The 14,821-nt window shown below is 44.0% G+C and overlaps 1 protein-coding gene across 2 annotated transcripts in view; it reads left to right on the forward strand.

Annotated features, from left to right (window-relative positions):
- The window catches only part of CDH13 (cadherin 13), a 986,514-nt gene that overhangs the window by 954,654 nt on the left and 17,039 nt on the right, over window positions 1-14,821 (forward strand). For both annotated transcript variants that reach the window (XM_069497958.1, XM_069497959.1), the window contains one exon: window positions 2,856-2,998. In XM_069497958.1, the coding sequence (XP_069354059.1) occupies window positions 2,856-2,998 (143 nt within the window). The remainder of the gene's footprint in view (window positions 1-2,855; window positions 2,999-14,821) is intronic.

The following is a 14,821-nucleotide window of genomic DNA, read 5'->3' on the forward strand; positions in this document are numbered from 1 at the left end:
CGTGCTGTGCTGTGACGGGCGTTGGAATCCAGGCATGTGCCCCGCAAGGACCGGGGGGAGGGCGATTCTTTCTACCGGGGAAGTCACTTGGGGCAAACGAGAGGACACGTGAGAGGGGTCTTGATAAATAGCAGGGAGTTGCCCGGTGGAAGCAGAAATGACTATTGAAATGAGAGACTGGTGTTTTCAAAGCAGTTCACTCTCATGAGTAATATGTCGCTTCTGTTTTCACAAAATAGTGAAATGATAATTCAGGCAGCAATGTGTGTGGGAAGCTCCGCATTAGCCTCATTCATTCTCTCCATCTGTCCCCGTCACTGTCTCGGCTTCAGAACACCGTCCCCCAGGGCTCTGCTGAGTCGGATATTTCCAAAGCATTCCGGGAAATGGGGCAGATCACGTAAGAAAAGGACACATGAGGCCCCGACCCCAGTGAACCTCCAATAAATCCACAGCCCAGGGCTGAGGCTCCAGGAGAGGCTGGAGCGGGCGGAGGGTCTGCGGCTGGTGACCAGGTTAGGGCTGTGGGGGAGGTGCTGTCTGTCCTGGGGCACCGGGGGGCTCATGGCAGCTGCACAGGCGCCCCTTCCCTTTGACAGCCAGCAATTGCTCATTCCCTGGCCGCCCTTTTCGGTGACCCAAGTTGATCACACCTTCTTGCCGTGACACAGCCTCCCCAGGTAACACTCACCCTGCAGCCCCCAGAGCACCTCCCAGTCATGGTGGAGGAGCCTGGGCGGTTCCCCTTCTCTGGGGCCCCACGGTTGTGGACACCCGCCTTGGTTTCACCTACACAGGAGTAATCCCTCCCGCCATCTTGGATTCATCCTAATGCTATCTTCAGAGGCAACATTTTCTCAAAATTCAGTATCTTTTTCAAAATAAGATTCTTCCAAAAAAAAAAAAAAAGGCACCTTCTGCCCATCCAGCCTGTGTAAATGAGCTAGCAGGGAAGTGGCTTTGTGGGAGGGCTCAGGACAGAGGCTCTGGGGTCAAACCACCTGGGCCCCCATCCTGATTCCACAACCTGGGTAGCTGTGTGGTTTGTGCCTCCATTTCCTCATCTGTAAGTGGGGATATTATATACTGCAATAATTTAGGGGTGTCGCTATAATAAATTCTGCAAATTTGGCGACTAGAAACTTCTTCTCCCATGGTTCTGGAAGACAGAAGTCCAAAAATCAATCTCACTGGGTCAAAATCAAGGTGTCAGCAGGGCCACACTCCCTCTGACAGCCCTAAAGGAGCTTTTTCTTGCCTCTTCCAGTTTCTGGTGGCTGCAGCATTCCTTGGCTTATGGCCACATCACTCCAATCTCTGCCTCTGTGGTCACGTGGTCCTCTTTTCGGTGTGTCTCAAATATCCTCTGCCTCCCTTTTATAAGGACACTTGTGACTGCAGTTAGCAGCCTCCCACCCCAGATAATCCAAAATAACGTCCCCATCTCAGGATCCTTAAGTTAATCAGACATGCAAAGTCTGGGCCACGTAAGGTAACGTCTGCAGGTTGCAGGATTGGGACGTGGATATCTTTCTCACTGTAAAGACTGGCGTGGTCATTTGCTCAAGATCTTCAATTGCAGATTTGCAATCCTGTTGGTTAATCTGCTTTTAAACATCCTTAGAATCAAAGTTGGCCATACAACTTACCATACAAGGCAGAGAAGAGCAACTTCACACATCTTTACCAGACTGATGAGCTACCAGTTCTCACGTCTCTTCACGGGGACGTATTTTGAACACTGGAGGGCGTGGCAGAACACCAACAAGCGTGCTCCTGGCTTCGGTCTGGAAGTGGCACGTTATCCAAGCCACCCAGTTTGGAGACACCTGAGTCATGCTCAGTGTGAGTCTCCCTGATATTAATAGATAAGACTGTCATTTCTCACTATGTGCTTCTTTATAGTGTTTTAGCTTCTTAAATGAGCATGTATTACTTTTACAGCAACCTCAAAAAAAAAGACATAATATTTTTAAATTTTTGATGGTTTCCCATTATCCAAAGTCCAAACTCCTTACAACAGTAGTTCAAGTTCTTTATAATCTGGTTGAATCCTATGAGGAAGATATTCTTGTTATTGGCCCGGTTTCTCCAAACTCATTTACTTGCAATTTCCCTTGAAACTATGTTCCAACCACAGCTGCCTACTTCCTAGTCCCTAAATAGCCATTTATTCAGCAAATATCTACCAAGTGTCGCATACGTGCCAAGCAATGTTCTAGGACCTGGGGTCGTGGCAGTGAACAAATATTCCCACCCTCATGGCATTTGCATCCTAATGAATGTCTCTGTTCGGCGTGTTAACTCACCCTGTCCTCTCCTCCTCACTTGTCTGTCCCCTCATTCTCTGGCAACATCCCACCCACTGCTCCAGTCTTGGTTCAGACGCTGCATTCTCTGTGAGGGCCCCGGGGTGACCCTGGATCAGAGGTTAACGACTTCCTCCTGCAAGCACCGAGGTGCCCATTGTGCCTTCACAACCTCGCTTCTCCCACCTGGTCTGCAGACAACATGCACCGAGGTGGCAAAGGAACTGGATGGATTTGGACTCAGGAGACGGGCTGTGAGCTCCGCTCTGCCTTCGTGAGAGCTGGGCAGAGCTTGGGAGAGCATCGTCCTCCCAGGTTTGTCGTGAGGCATAAAGGAGGCGCCCGTGCAAAGTGTTCTGCACAGAGCAGGCCCGGGGTCGGTGGCCGGCCGTTACTTTCTGAATCACCACCTGTAGCTGAAATGATGTCTTTGGATCGTTGTTAAGCATGACGCAGCGCCTAGCACAGGAGCTTGTATCCAGCACTCAGCAAATGTTTCTTGAACTAATCTGAATGCAGTCTGACAGTGTTTTGGATTCTTTTCAGGTATTCTGTGTACAAGGACCCAGCGGGCTGGCTGAATATTAACCCCATCAATGGGACTGTCGACACCGCAGCTGTGCTGGACCGCGAGTCCCCGTTCGTCCACAACAGCGTGTACACTGCCCTCTTCTTGGCGATTGACAGTGGTGAGTAATTGGAAAAAGACCATCAAGGGTATACTTTTCAGTTGCAACTATATTTTTACATTTTTTAATTTCTCCTGATGCACCCAGAGGTGTTCTTGAGAAGGATATAAATGTGTGAGATGTTTAAACACATGCATATTGAGTCAGGAGAATCCCCAAGTCCTGGAATCCTCAGGTCTCTGTGGAAAGGTGAGTAATGTCCAGTGAGGGATCAGGGCGGTGAGCTCACTGTTCCATCTCAGGCGGCACCAAGGTTAGGAAGCCACACTGCTGTCCTTTGTCTTGGTGTCATGCTCTCATTTGCAGAGGGTTCTTTGACTTAATACAAGTTGAAAGAAAGTCGCAGAGGACATTACTGACCCAGACAATTGAATTGTCCCCATGGCTTTTATCCTATTATGATATGCTACCATGGAAAGACATCAGGTACACTCAGCTAGTAGCTTCCTAACCACGAAACAATTGCTGTTCATTCAAAAGCTGATAATGCAGCAACCACGTGCCAGCCCCTAATTTAGATGCTGGGAACACAGCAGCGAACAAAACACAACCCGTCCTCGTGGAACTGACATGCTGGTGGGAAAAGGAAGCAGAGTTCAGAGGGCCATGACTGTCCCCTGCTCTGTTGAGATCAGACTGCAGGGGACAAGGAAATCAGGAATGATCATTCCATCGACAGAAACAGGGAGCTAGTTTTGGGGCAGTGCTCCCATCCTGTTCTAGAGGGATGAGATGTTAAGGTTATGTCCCGTGAGAGACGGCGATACAGGAGTGGAATAAGGAGAGGAGATTTGCGTAGGGAGTTGCCCATGCAGAAGAGATGAGAGCCGTCAGAACAGAGAAGCTTTCCAGAAGGAAGAGATCTAAACAGAGTACGAAGGACGTTAACAGGAGATGACAAGAAGCCAGGGGAATGTTTAAAATGCCGTATAAATGAAAAATATGCGCTATAGATCAGCTGAAGTAATGACTTCAGGGTTCTACATAAAACTATCCGTACTTGTAGAGAAATTTCTCAGCTAAGAATGCCACAAAAGAAGGTTGAAATAAAGCACAATATAGTTGTCATTGCCTTATGAAATATTTTATGCAATTATTCATCAAAAAAAATAAGAAACGCAGTATACTTACTTTTTGCCAAAAATGAGAGCCTTCTTTCCAGGCGTGCAGAAATCAGTCAATAACACTTTCTGTCCCCACACCTTGCCCACAGACAGTGAGGGGAACTAGATCCTGATTTACACTTAGGAACCGACAGAATTTAGGTGACTTTCTCAAAGTCCTACCATTGAGATAGTATTTTCCTACCTTTGGTTTCTTGCATCTTTAACATTCTTTAAAATTTCTACCTGGAAGTAGCAACCTGGTTTTAAGTTCTAACCATGCCACTTACTAGCTATCCGATTGTGAGGAAATAACTTACAAGACCCAGCGACACCTTCCAACCACGTGCTCCCATGGCGGAAATTCAGTCTCGTCTGTGTTTTCTCAACATTCTTCAGACACCCACACGAGCCGTCTGGCTGTGTGACTGCAAAAGTTTCAACCGAGAATTCTGCAGAATGAGGAAGACAATTCCTACGGAGACCCTGTTAGGAGAAATGGCAACGAAGTACTGTGCCCTCTAGACTCTGCATCAAAAGCCACGTTAAATGTTCACAAAATGTTAATCCCACCCTGATGGGGGTTCCAGAAAGGAAAGAATGAAGCCAAGGATGGTCCTCCCATGACTCAAGAAAAATATAGCTTGAGTCTACTTCCTGTCTAACTCTGTTAATACCAGTATCAGACAAGGAAATTTAAAACCTGGTGTCACAGCTGTTTCCAGAGGACTGAAATGTCCCTAAAGATGTATTGTAAATAGAAACCAGGTTGGCATTAATATACAAAACCATCATTAGGGAGAATAATCTTGAACAAGGCCCAAAAGACTTAGAGCAAAAAGAACATGATTTTTAAAAAAGCCTCATAGATCAGAGCAACTTTCATCTAAAGGCTCCTTTTTGTCACTCACTGAAAACTTATCTGTAGGTATTATGTTTAACCAGGAAAAAACAACACTTACCTATTCGATCAAAGTTAATAGCACCAAGTGATGTCTCAACTTTATCCAAAGTGAGCATTTGTTTTTATTAATTGTATGGAAGTTCAATTTATTTGATGGAGTGAAACAATAAGGGTTTTTGTCAGGTAACTCTAGGAAAGCTAAAGCAAAATAAATTGATATGCTCCAAACCAGGAGTCACTCCGGAATTTATGCGAAATCATGTCAATAAAATATATGGCTGCAGGAAATTCCAGCTAGGATGTGTAAGCCAGTATTCCACTGTAGAACTAGAAAAATCCAGATAAATTACAAAAATCAGATGACACAAAAAGTCTTCATTGTAAAGGCACCAGAGAGCTGCAGAAGCCGTGAAGCCTGGATCCACTAAAATACCAAAGGGGAAGGAGGCATTCCAAAGAGAATGTAAGAGCCAGTCGTTTTTCCCCCTCTGGGGGGATGTTCGGATTCCAGGAGAGGCTGCCAGGCTGGGCCTGTGCAGAGGGCCTAGGATGGAGGGAAGGCAATCGGAAACACTTGTTAGAATCAGGGGCTGCTCATGTGACAAACTGGAAACTTAAGGGGCTTTAAACACACGGTTGCTTTTCCCCCATGGACTGATGCCTCTTCCAGGACAGAGTGAAATCTCCCAGGATCTCCCAGGAAACAGAGACCTCCCAGAGGAAGCAAGCTCTCCTCACGCACACAGCCTTCTCTCGTTTAAGACATTTGCCAGACTGTGAAGGCACAAGGGGTTGGACAGGGGGGTGCTGAGTGGCTGCAGAGCTGGGGTGGCAACCACTGAAGGGCACAGCCGGGTCTGCTGGGGCCATTCAGGGCCGAGATACTCTGGGCTCTCAGTCACAATCCGGGGGGCCCTGCCATCGCTATACCCTTAGAGAAGCAAGAACACGCAGTGGTGATCAACAGGAAAGGCAGACTGCAGAGCACCCAGGTATCTGAATTAGCACACGAAGACTTTAAAATAACCGTGATTACTGTGTGCAAGGAAATAGAATAAAAGACAGATCAAAGCAGAGAGAATTACACCAGAGGTTTGAACTCTGTTAGAAAGAATCAAATGGATATTTCAAAACTGAAATATATGTTATCTGATATTAAGACCTAGAAACACCCCAGCTGCCTGAACATAAAACAATATACTTCTCAATAATCCATAGTAAAAAAGAATGTTAAGTAGAAAATATTGTAGAAAGAATAATGAAAATATGAACTATCAAAACCGATGGATGCACTAGACCAGTGCTTAGAGGAAAATTCTAGAAAAATAGGAAACAAACATACAAGACAAAATCAACAAATCCAAAAGCTTTTCTGCTGAAAAGATTTAATAAATTTGATACAAGCATATCAAGACCGATAAAGAGACAAAAAGAGAAAAAAATACAAATTACCAGTGTCAGGAATAAAAAAGAGAACATGACTATAGACATCAAAAAAGATAAATGGATATTTAAAACAACTGTATGCAAAAATTTAACAATTTGTATGTAATGGACAAGATTCTCTAAAATTATAACTTATCAAAAGTGACCTGTGGTGGCTCACACCTGTAATCCTAGCACTCTGGGAGGCCAAGGCAGGAGGATTGCTTGAGGTCAGGAGTCTGAGACTAGCCTCAGCAAGAGCAAGACCCTGTCTCTACTAAAAATAGAAAGAAATTAGCTAGACAACTAGAAATAGAAAAAAAAAAATTAGCTGGGCATGGCGGCATGTGCGTGTAGTCCCAGCTACTTGGGAGACTGAAGCAGGAGGATTGCTTGAGCCCCGGAGTTGGAGGTTGCTGTGAGCTATGATGAAGCCACTGCACTCTAGCCCAGGCAACAGACTGAGAGCCTCTGTCAAAAAAAAAAAGAAAGAAAAAGAAAGAAAGAAAGAAAGAAAGAAAGAAAAGAAAGTGAAAAGGTAACCCACAGAATCGAAGATATTTGTAACACAAAGAATTCTACAATCTATAAGCAAAAGACACAACCCAAAGAAGAGTGGGTAAAAGACTTAACAGGTACTTCATAAAAGATGTACAAATGCCAAAAAAACACATGAAAAGATGCTCAATTAAACCAGAATATATAAATTAAATTATACAAATATAAATTAAAATACAAATTAATCAAGGAAATACAATGAAATGCAATACAGCAACACACCTACAAAATGCCTGCAATAAAAAGATAGAAAATACCAAGTATTGGCCAGGATGTAAAATAATTGGAGCTCTCATACAAAGGTGGTAGAAGTATAAATTGGTACAACCACTTTGGAAACAAAGTATCAACTAAAGTTGAACCCTATATACCCTTATATACTCTATGATCCAGGAATTACACAACTAGGTATTATATATCCAACAGAAATATATTCCCCAAAACACAAGTGCCAGAATGTTAATAATGGCACTATTCATAAGAACACAAAATTGGAAATTATCCAAATGCCCAGCAAAAGTAGAATAATAAATTGTGGTGCATTCACACAATGGAGTCTATACAATGCCAAGAATTAATGATCTGCAACTATTCACAGCAACATGGATGAATCTCATGAACAAGTTGAATAAAGGAAGGCCAAAACAAAAGATGACATACTGAATGATTCCATTTATATAAAGATCAAACTCAGGTGAAACTAATCCTGGCTGTCAGATTACCTTGCAGATAGATTTCTTGATCTGGTAGTATTGGACTACCTGAGTGTAATCAGATTGTGAAAATTCATCAAGCTGTGTATTTATGACACATGAACACTTCTATGTTTCAATAAGAAATCAACAAAGAAAATGCATGGCCACAGAGACAGCATGTCCCTCGTCTGCTGGAGACCTATAACCGTTCATGTATTCTCCAAGTACTTGCTTACCCTCTAGACAGACTCTCTCACCATCTTACTATTCCAAGGAAGGACAGTCCTAGTCTGCTGATGGGCCAGTTCTGCCAGGAACGGCGAGTGATCTGAGTTATGCAGAGGGAGCAGAGCAGAGCATGCACTCGGCAGTCCCTACGACACTTTGCAAAGGGCAGACGTGACACCATCGTAACTTGCTACACACAGCTCTGCTTATTCAGTTCAGAACAATTATAAGACAGAATCAAAAGCGCATTGTTTTAAATGCCTCTTGCAAGCTAGAAACTATGAGATCAGAATGGAGTGATGTGACAGACAGGACAGGGGTCCTATCTGAGGTCAACAGAAATAAGCTAGTCTAGATAAATTCTAGAATCATGCTTCATAGTATTACTGATAATGCCTGGGTTATAGAAGATTTGGGAAGGAAAAGACACTTTGTAATCAAGAGAATACTCAAGGTACTTTCCTTAAACTGTTACCAATTTTAATGAGCTATAAATTAGCTAACAACATTGTTTCAACATAACTGACATGCTTTTGTTTTGCTAAATCAGAACTGGCCATATCAAAAATGATTTGATAAGTAAAGCCTTTAATCCTATAGATTAATAAGGTATGACCTTTAATGTTGGCAAGCATTTCATCCTCAGAGATGGATATCACCATTTGCCTTATATAGTCCAGATTTTCTGAAAAGGTTAAGATGGTGACTTCAGAGTACAGGAATGCTTTTACTCTAGACTTCAACGAAAACAGAATTGCCGCCCTATCTTAAGAAAGGAAAAATAATAACAATAACTGTCGAGGAAAAAACCAAGATGTAGAGAGAACATTCGGGAATGCAATAAAATGGAGCCCCTTTGGGGATGTGCTGACGGTGCGGCAAAGCGGGAGCGATTAGCATGGGCTAAACCCCAGTGTGATGGCCACTCCTCAGGTCATCACCAGGTCAAATGTTAGTCTCACTGTCTTATGTGGGCTGAAAACTGTCACAAGCGATTTCTCGTACGAGTTCTGGAATCCCACCGGGGAAGGTGGGTCGTGGGCAGGAAAGGTGTAGCCGGCTGCTCTTCCTGGCTACCAGCGAGTGCCCAGAATTCTATTAGGCTGCTCCGCCTGCCTCCTTCTCCCCTATAACCTCATCCCTCCCTCCGCCTTCTGTTTGGAAATTGAATAGGGCTGGCTCATTGTTCCATCATTGTTGTCCAACGGGGCTCTTCTACTCTCAGAGAATATCTAAATGGTGACTCCAAACAACAAAGACAAATATTTTACTTCAGCAAACCCAAACGTCCTCGCATGCTCTGCAGAGAGTTTAAAGAAAGAAGACAAAAAAAATTATCCGTGTTAGTTCTTTCTAAGGCTCAGTGCATATGAAATAGTTTGAACAAGGAAGCCCGTGCCATCTCTAGAGTCCACCGTAAGTTTTTATATGTTTATCAAACATGTCATGTTCCCCATCTGTTTTCATTTAAAAGAATGGGGGATTCTTCGGGGACTAAGGAAAGGGGAAAAAAGGATTAAAAAAAAAAGAAAAGAATAGGGAAGTGATAGCTTAAAAACAAGCCAAATTACCACTAAATCCAGCAACATGTTTTCATGACTTAGCAACTTGTATAAAGTATATCTGAGGCTGTCAGTGAAAAATGTGACGTGGGCTACCAAGAAGACACACAGATATAGAACCAAGCATAACAGCTGTAAAATTAAAACGGAATAGACTAAGATAATGATTTTTCATAGGCTAAGATATATCATGTCCCAGCCTGCCTTCTCCCTCATTCCCCGATATGATAGATGTTCTGATAATGCCAGCTGATTCAAAATTGAAATATTGTTCAAAGTACATTTAGATTGATTAAAAGAAAAAAAAAAACGTTATTCAGCCCCATAGTGAAATGACTACGGAACCACTGAATTCACTGCCCCCAAACTGGGGCGAGGAGGAGATCGGAACTGAACTTCAAAAAGATACCTCAATCTGTGGTCCCTCCCTTTTCACAGATGGACCAAGCTCTGGACTGCATGGGGGTTGTAGTAAGATCATTTAGATGGATTCTACTTAAAAGATTCTAGTTTGGATTCAATCAATCCATTAGTTATGGTGGCAACCCAATTAAGCCAGTTTAACACCCCTTATCTCAGCTGTTCCATTAATGGAGGAAGAAAAATAAATTGAAGACCCAGCCATCATTCCTCGTTATTTCAAGTACCAGTAAAATATCAATCATGTTGAAAATACTAGCTACAATTTTGTCACTGACAAAATGGCCCCATGAAAGAACTCTCGCAGTCTGGCGACAGACAGGGCGCAATCAGAGCCGTTGCGGCGGCACACTGGGACCTGGGGACGAGGGGCCGGTGCCTGCTATGGCTTGGAACGAGCCCAGCTCCCCACAGCAGCCATGCAACGGACTGCAAGAGTGAGACTTTCGCTCTCTCTGCCTCAGTTTCCCCACCTGCAGAGGAGGATAATGCCGCCTGCCTGCCGGGTTGTTATAAGGACTGGAAGTCATGAATGCAAAATTCCTGGTACTTTGTAAGCACCTAAGAAATGTTTAAATGAACTGACTTGAACTGAAATACAAGCTGATTTTATAAACTGATGGTTACAAAATCATCAGTGTCTGAGGCAGACCATGAAGGCCACCTAATGATCACCCTGGTGGCCATCTGAGCATTTTTCTAGGGAAGGGACAGGCCACAGGGTCTCCCACTCAGAGTAGGGTGTTCAATCAGAAAGTTTGCCAGAAAACACCTTCTCGGACATGGGCATCAATTTACAGAGCTTGCCTCTGGCAACAAGCAGGTTTAGGCCCGACAGCAGGAGGTTTCCACGCCGACCAGACAAATCACCTCTCCCGAACATAACAATTTCTTTCATTTTTATGAGAAAGAAACCGATTTTGGCATAAAAGACTGTCAGCAAAGTCCTTCTCTACCAGCGCAATTCACCCCGCCCCAGCGTCTCTAGCTGGGCCTCTTCTGCATTCCCCAGCCCCCTCAGTACTGGCATCGCCAGCTACCCGGTGCCCAAGCCAGAACCCATCGTCCCTGAGCGCCCACAAAGCCCGGTCCTTCCTATCTGCCCCTGAGGCCAGCCCCTGCCCTGCATCCTGCCTGCCTTCCCTGCGGCCCTCCACACTGTCCCCGTCGCAGGACTGGCCTCCCAGCTGGTCTTCCTTTGCCCTCTGTCCTCACTCGAGTCCATTCCTTCCCCTGCCGCCACATCCTCTGCTTTTTGTCAAGCCGTTCTGCTGCTTAAGTCTTTGAACTTCTCACAAAATGGCCATACCCCTTCCTCCCGCTAGAACCTTCGCCCTCTCCACAAAGTCTCCTCATTTCAGGCACATTCAAATGCCACCTCTTCGTGAAGCTTTCTGATCTCTCCCTAGGCAGTTAATTATTCAAGCCACGAGCATTTTATTATCACCTCTCTTCCTGCACTTGTACCGCCATCCTGCATCAGTTTACATATCTGTCCCTGCCACGCGCTAGCATTTCAAGAGCAGGCACCTGTCCCATTGACGGCGGTGCGTCCCCAGCCAGGCAGAGGGCAGAGTCCCAGTAAGTGATTATTGACCGAATGAATAAAATGAAATCATCATGTTTAAACTTGGCCTCCAAATCAGTTCCTCCCCTGTTTTCTTCTTTCTTCCACAGTCAGTAAAATAGAAACAAAAATCCATAAAGTTGAATTTTTAAAAAAACAGTTCAGTTTCAGATTATTGTCTCTTCTAAAAGAATTCTTAAGTCCAAATTATGGAGATAATTTCTTCAGTTCTGTATCAAGGACTGCACATGAAAACTGGGCATTATATTTTGCAAGCTTATTTGCTACCAGGTTTTGTTTTTTTGTTGATTTACTATTAAATTTTTTCAATATATGTACTCCTAAAATGAAAATTGGCAAGCTTTCTATTAACGAAGCAATAAAAATGCTTATGAATTATAAAATAATGATATTCTCAGCTTATGGGGCACAGGCGAAAAATGATTTGTAAAATACTGGTGCCAAAAAGCCATGCTAAATAGTGCATGAGGGATAAACAAAATAATACAAAGCATAACTTTGCAGAGAAGAAGCCTGGTTCACTCTCACCTTTAAAGCCAAGGTGAAGCTAAGTTAAGCCTGTTCGGATGATCTGGTGTTTATTTGCTCACAGCTGCTTACTGAAGGTTCAACAGATGCACAGAACAATCCTAGAGGGAGCGGGGCACAGTAGATGGCCCCACCCCTGCGTCCTGTCCCTACAGTCAAGCCTCACAGCCCTGATGCCACACTCAGCACTTGCTCAGCAGCCACAGCTGAACTTGGTCCATCTTCCTGATTATCTTCCCAGGATTTAGGCCTCAAGCTTCCTTGAGACACCAGCTGCGGTCTCTCTCCCTGTCCCTCGCATGGACTCCCTGTTCTGAGTCCCACCTCCACAGACCCTGCCCCGCCGCACACTTTTTTCTGCCCTGGGTTAGGAAAGGACTTGAATGTAGCAAGTCACTACTCTCAGAATAGAAGCAAACCTATAGAACTACGAATACATGTGATTATATGGATGGGAAGAGCTATGCATCTTTGGTTTTTTCAAATCAACATAAATTAATTCAGACATCTATGGAGCACTGATTACATCGCAAGACTGAGAAAAATCCTGAAGCTCAGACCCCATGAAGCTCAGAAATGGGCTTCCTGTTTTTCCTATTCTCTCTCTCTCTTCCTACATTTTATTCTTCACACAGGCAACCTCACTTTGCACAATATTCCCCCACATAAAACCACATTTACTCACGATTCCCAAGATAAGACACGTGCTGTGTGCCTCTAGGCCCAGCTCTGGGAGGATTTGGCACCAGTCACTAGAAAAATAGACTAATTTACAGGACTTCTCGGCGCTAACTTGTGAAAGTTCTTGTTGAGACCCTAACATTCTGGGCACATGGAACCAGCCCATCCAACTGTGGCAATACCAGGGATCCAATTCTTCTAATGAGGTTCTCTTGAGAGATGCACTTGGCCTCTTGTCTTCCTAGTCTAGAGATACTGTAGTGTGTACAAATCTGGTCCTTTGTGTGCAGATGTTGATAGTAGCATTATTCATAACAGACAAAAAGTAGAAACAACCCAAATGTCCATCAGCTAGTGAATGGGTAAACAAAACATTGTACATACAACGGATTATTATTTAGCCATATACGGGAATGAAGTACTAATACCTGCTACAAGTACGAGCTTCAAAAACATTCTGTTAAGTGAGAGAACCCAGACCCAAAAAGACTGCTATTGTATGATTCCATTTATATGAAACATCCAGAACAGGCAAATCTATAGGACAGAAAGTTGATTAGTGGCTGCCAGGGGCTGAGAGTGGGCAGGAAGATTTAGTGCAAATGGCCCAAGGTCTCTTTTGGGGGTGACGGCAATGTTCCAAAATTAGACAGTACTGATGGTCGCACAACTCTGTAAATTTACTGAAAATCAGTTAGTTGTGAAAATAAGTAAAGAACAAGAGAAAAGAAAGCAAAGTAGAATTGGAAAAAATATTTTTAAGCCCTGTATAACTTCGGAGCTTAATATTTTTTATCTGATTATTATAGCAATCATGGTTATTGTAAAGAAAATTAAAACCAGAGAAAAGTATTATTTTGATGTTAATTACCTGGAGAGATAATCACCACTTAGGTTTTTACATATTTCTTTCTAATCTTTTTCTAATCATATATATTTTTTAAATTAATATCATACTGTGTTTTTGGTTGTGTCTATTAATGACAAGATAGAAAGCTTATATATGTGGCTTCTGAATAATGAACCCTATCAGAAAAATCTCAGTATTTTTGGCTAAGTAGAAATCCTGCATGGTCAAGATTCTGAAGAAAATAAAATCACTGAGATTAAAACAAAACAAAATGAAACACCTGGCCCTGCTTCTTGTGACATCCGTACTCACAGTGTCGAAGCAATGCCCGGGGACCCCTGTGTGACTCATGCTTCTTCTGGCACCGGCTGTAGCTCTACAGGCCTTCCACACAAAGCAATATATCACTGGCCGTGTGAGTCAGGGAAGTGCAGGAGGCTGTTGATACGATTTCTACCAATGCTTAATGTCAGCCACAGAGAGCAAAATACTAAAACTTTGAGCTCTGTGGTTCTGGCTCAGATGAATTGGGCAGGGAGCGTATGTTACAATTGCCAGTCACTCCAATTACCTCATGGAGCAGCCAGAAAGCTCCAGGGATGGAAATGCCATGTCATTAGGCCACATTTCTGAGTCCCCAGTCTCTTCTGGAAAATGAGAGAAAACCAAGAAGTAGGGCCCCAGGTGCTCAAAGCAACAACCTTTGTGGTTTGCTTAGACTTTCCCAGTCTAAATAATAGCAGGTGCTCAGTTCCTCTACACAAATCTTCACCTTTTGGAGTTATATTATCCTGCTTCTCTTAGAAAATGCACAGCTCTGCCCCACTAAACCAGCAGCACAAAAGGCTAAATGCAAAATCGTGACCCAACCAGACTGAGAGTTAGCCCGGCTGGCCATGGTGCGGCTAAGACCAGGCCTGGTGCTGGGCACAGATCGCCAACTCGCCATCTCATCTCATGAGGAGTTCTCACTGCTCAACGTGAGGAAACACAAGTTAAATTGTCTGCGTTTGAAATCCAGCAGTGGAAGCCCCTTGGTCCCATTTGGTCACGTAATGTGCCGAGGTTATAAAAGCTGTCAGCGCTGACCGGGAGCGACAAAGCCAGAAACCGGGGCAAGCAGAGGTCGGGTGCCAGGAAGACTGGGGCAGAGAGCCAAGTGCATAAGCCAAGAGCACCTCCCTGGCCCTGCAGTGAGCGTCCTGTAGATGGAACAGATTCAGTAACTCAGACCCAGAGGAGAGAAAACGATGACCATTTCCCCCAAGTCTGGCCATGGTT

This window comes from Eulemur rufifrons, chromosome 23 (assembly GCF_041146395.1).
Source record: "Eulemur rufifrons isolate Redbay chromosome 23, OSU_ERuf_1, whole genome shotgun sequence".
In the NCBI taxonomy this organism is placed as follows: Eukaryota; Metazoa; Chordata; class Mammalia; order Primates; family Lemuridae; genus Eulemur; species Eulemur rufifrons.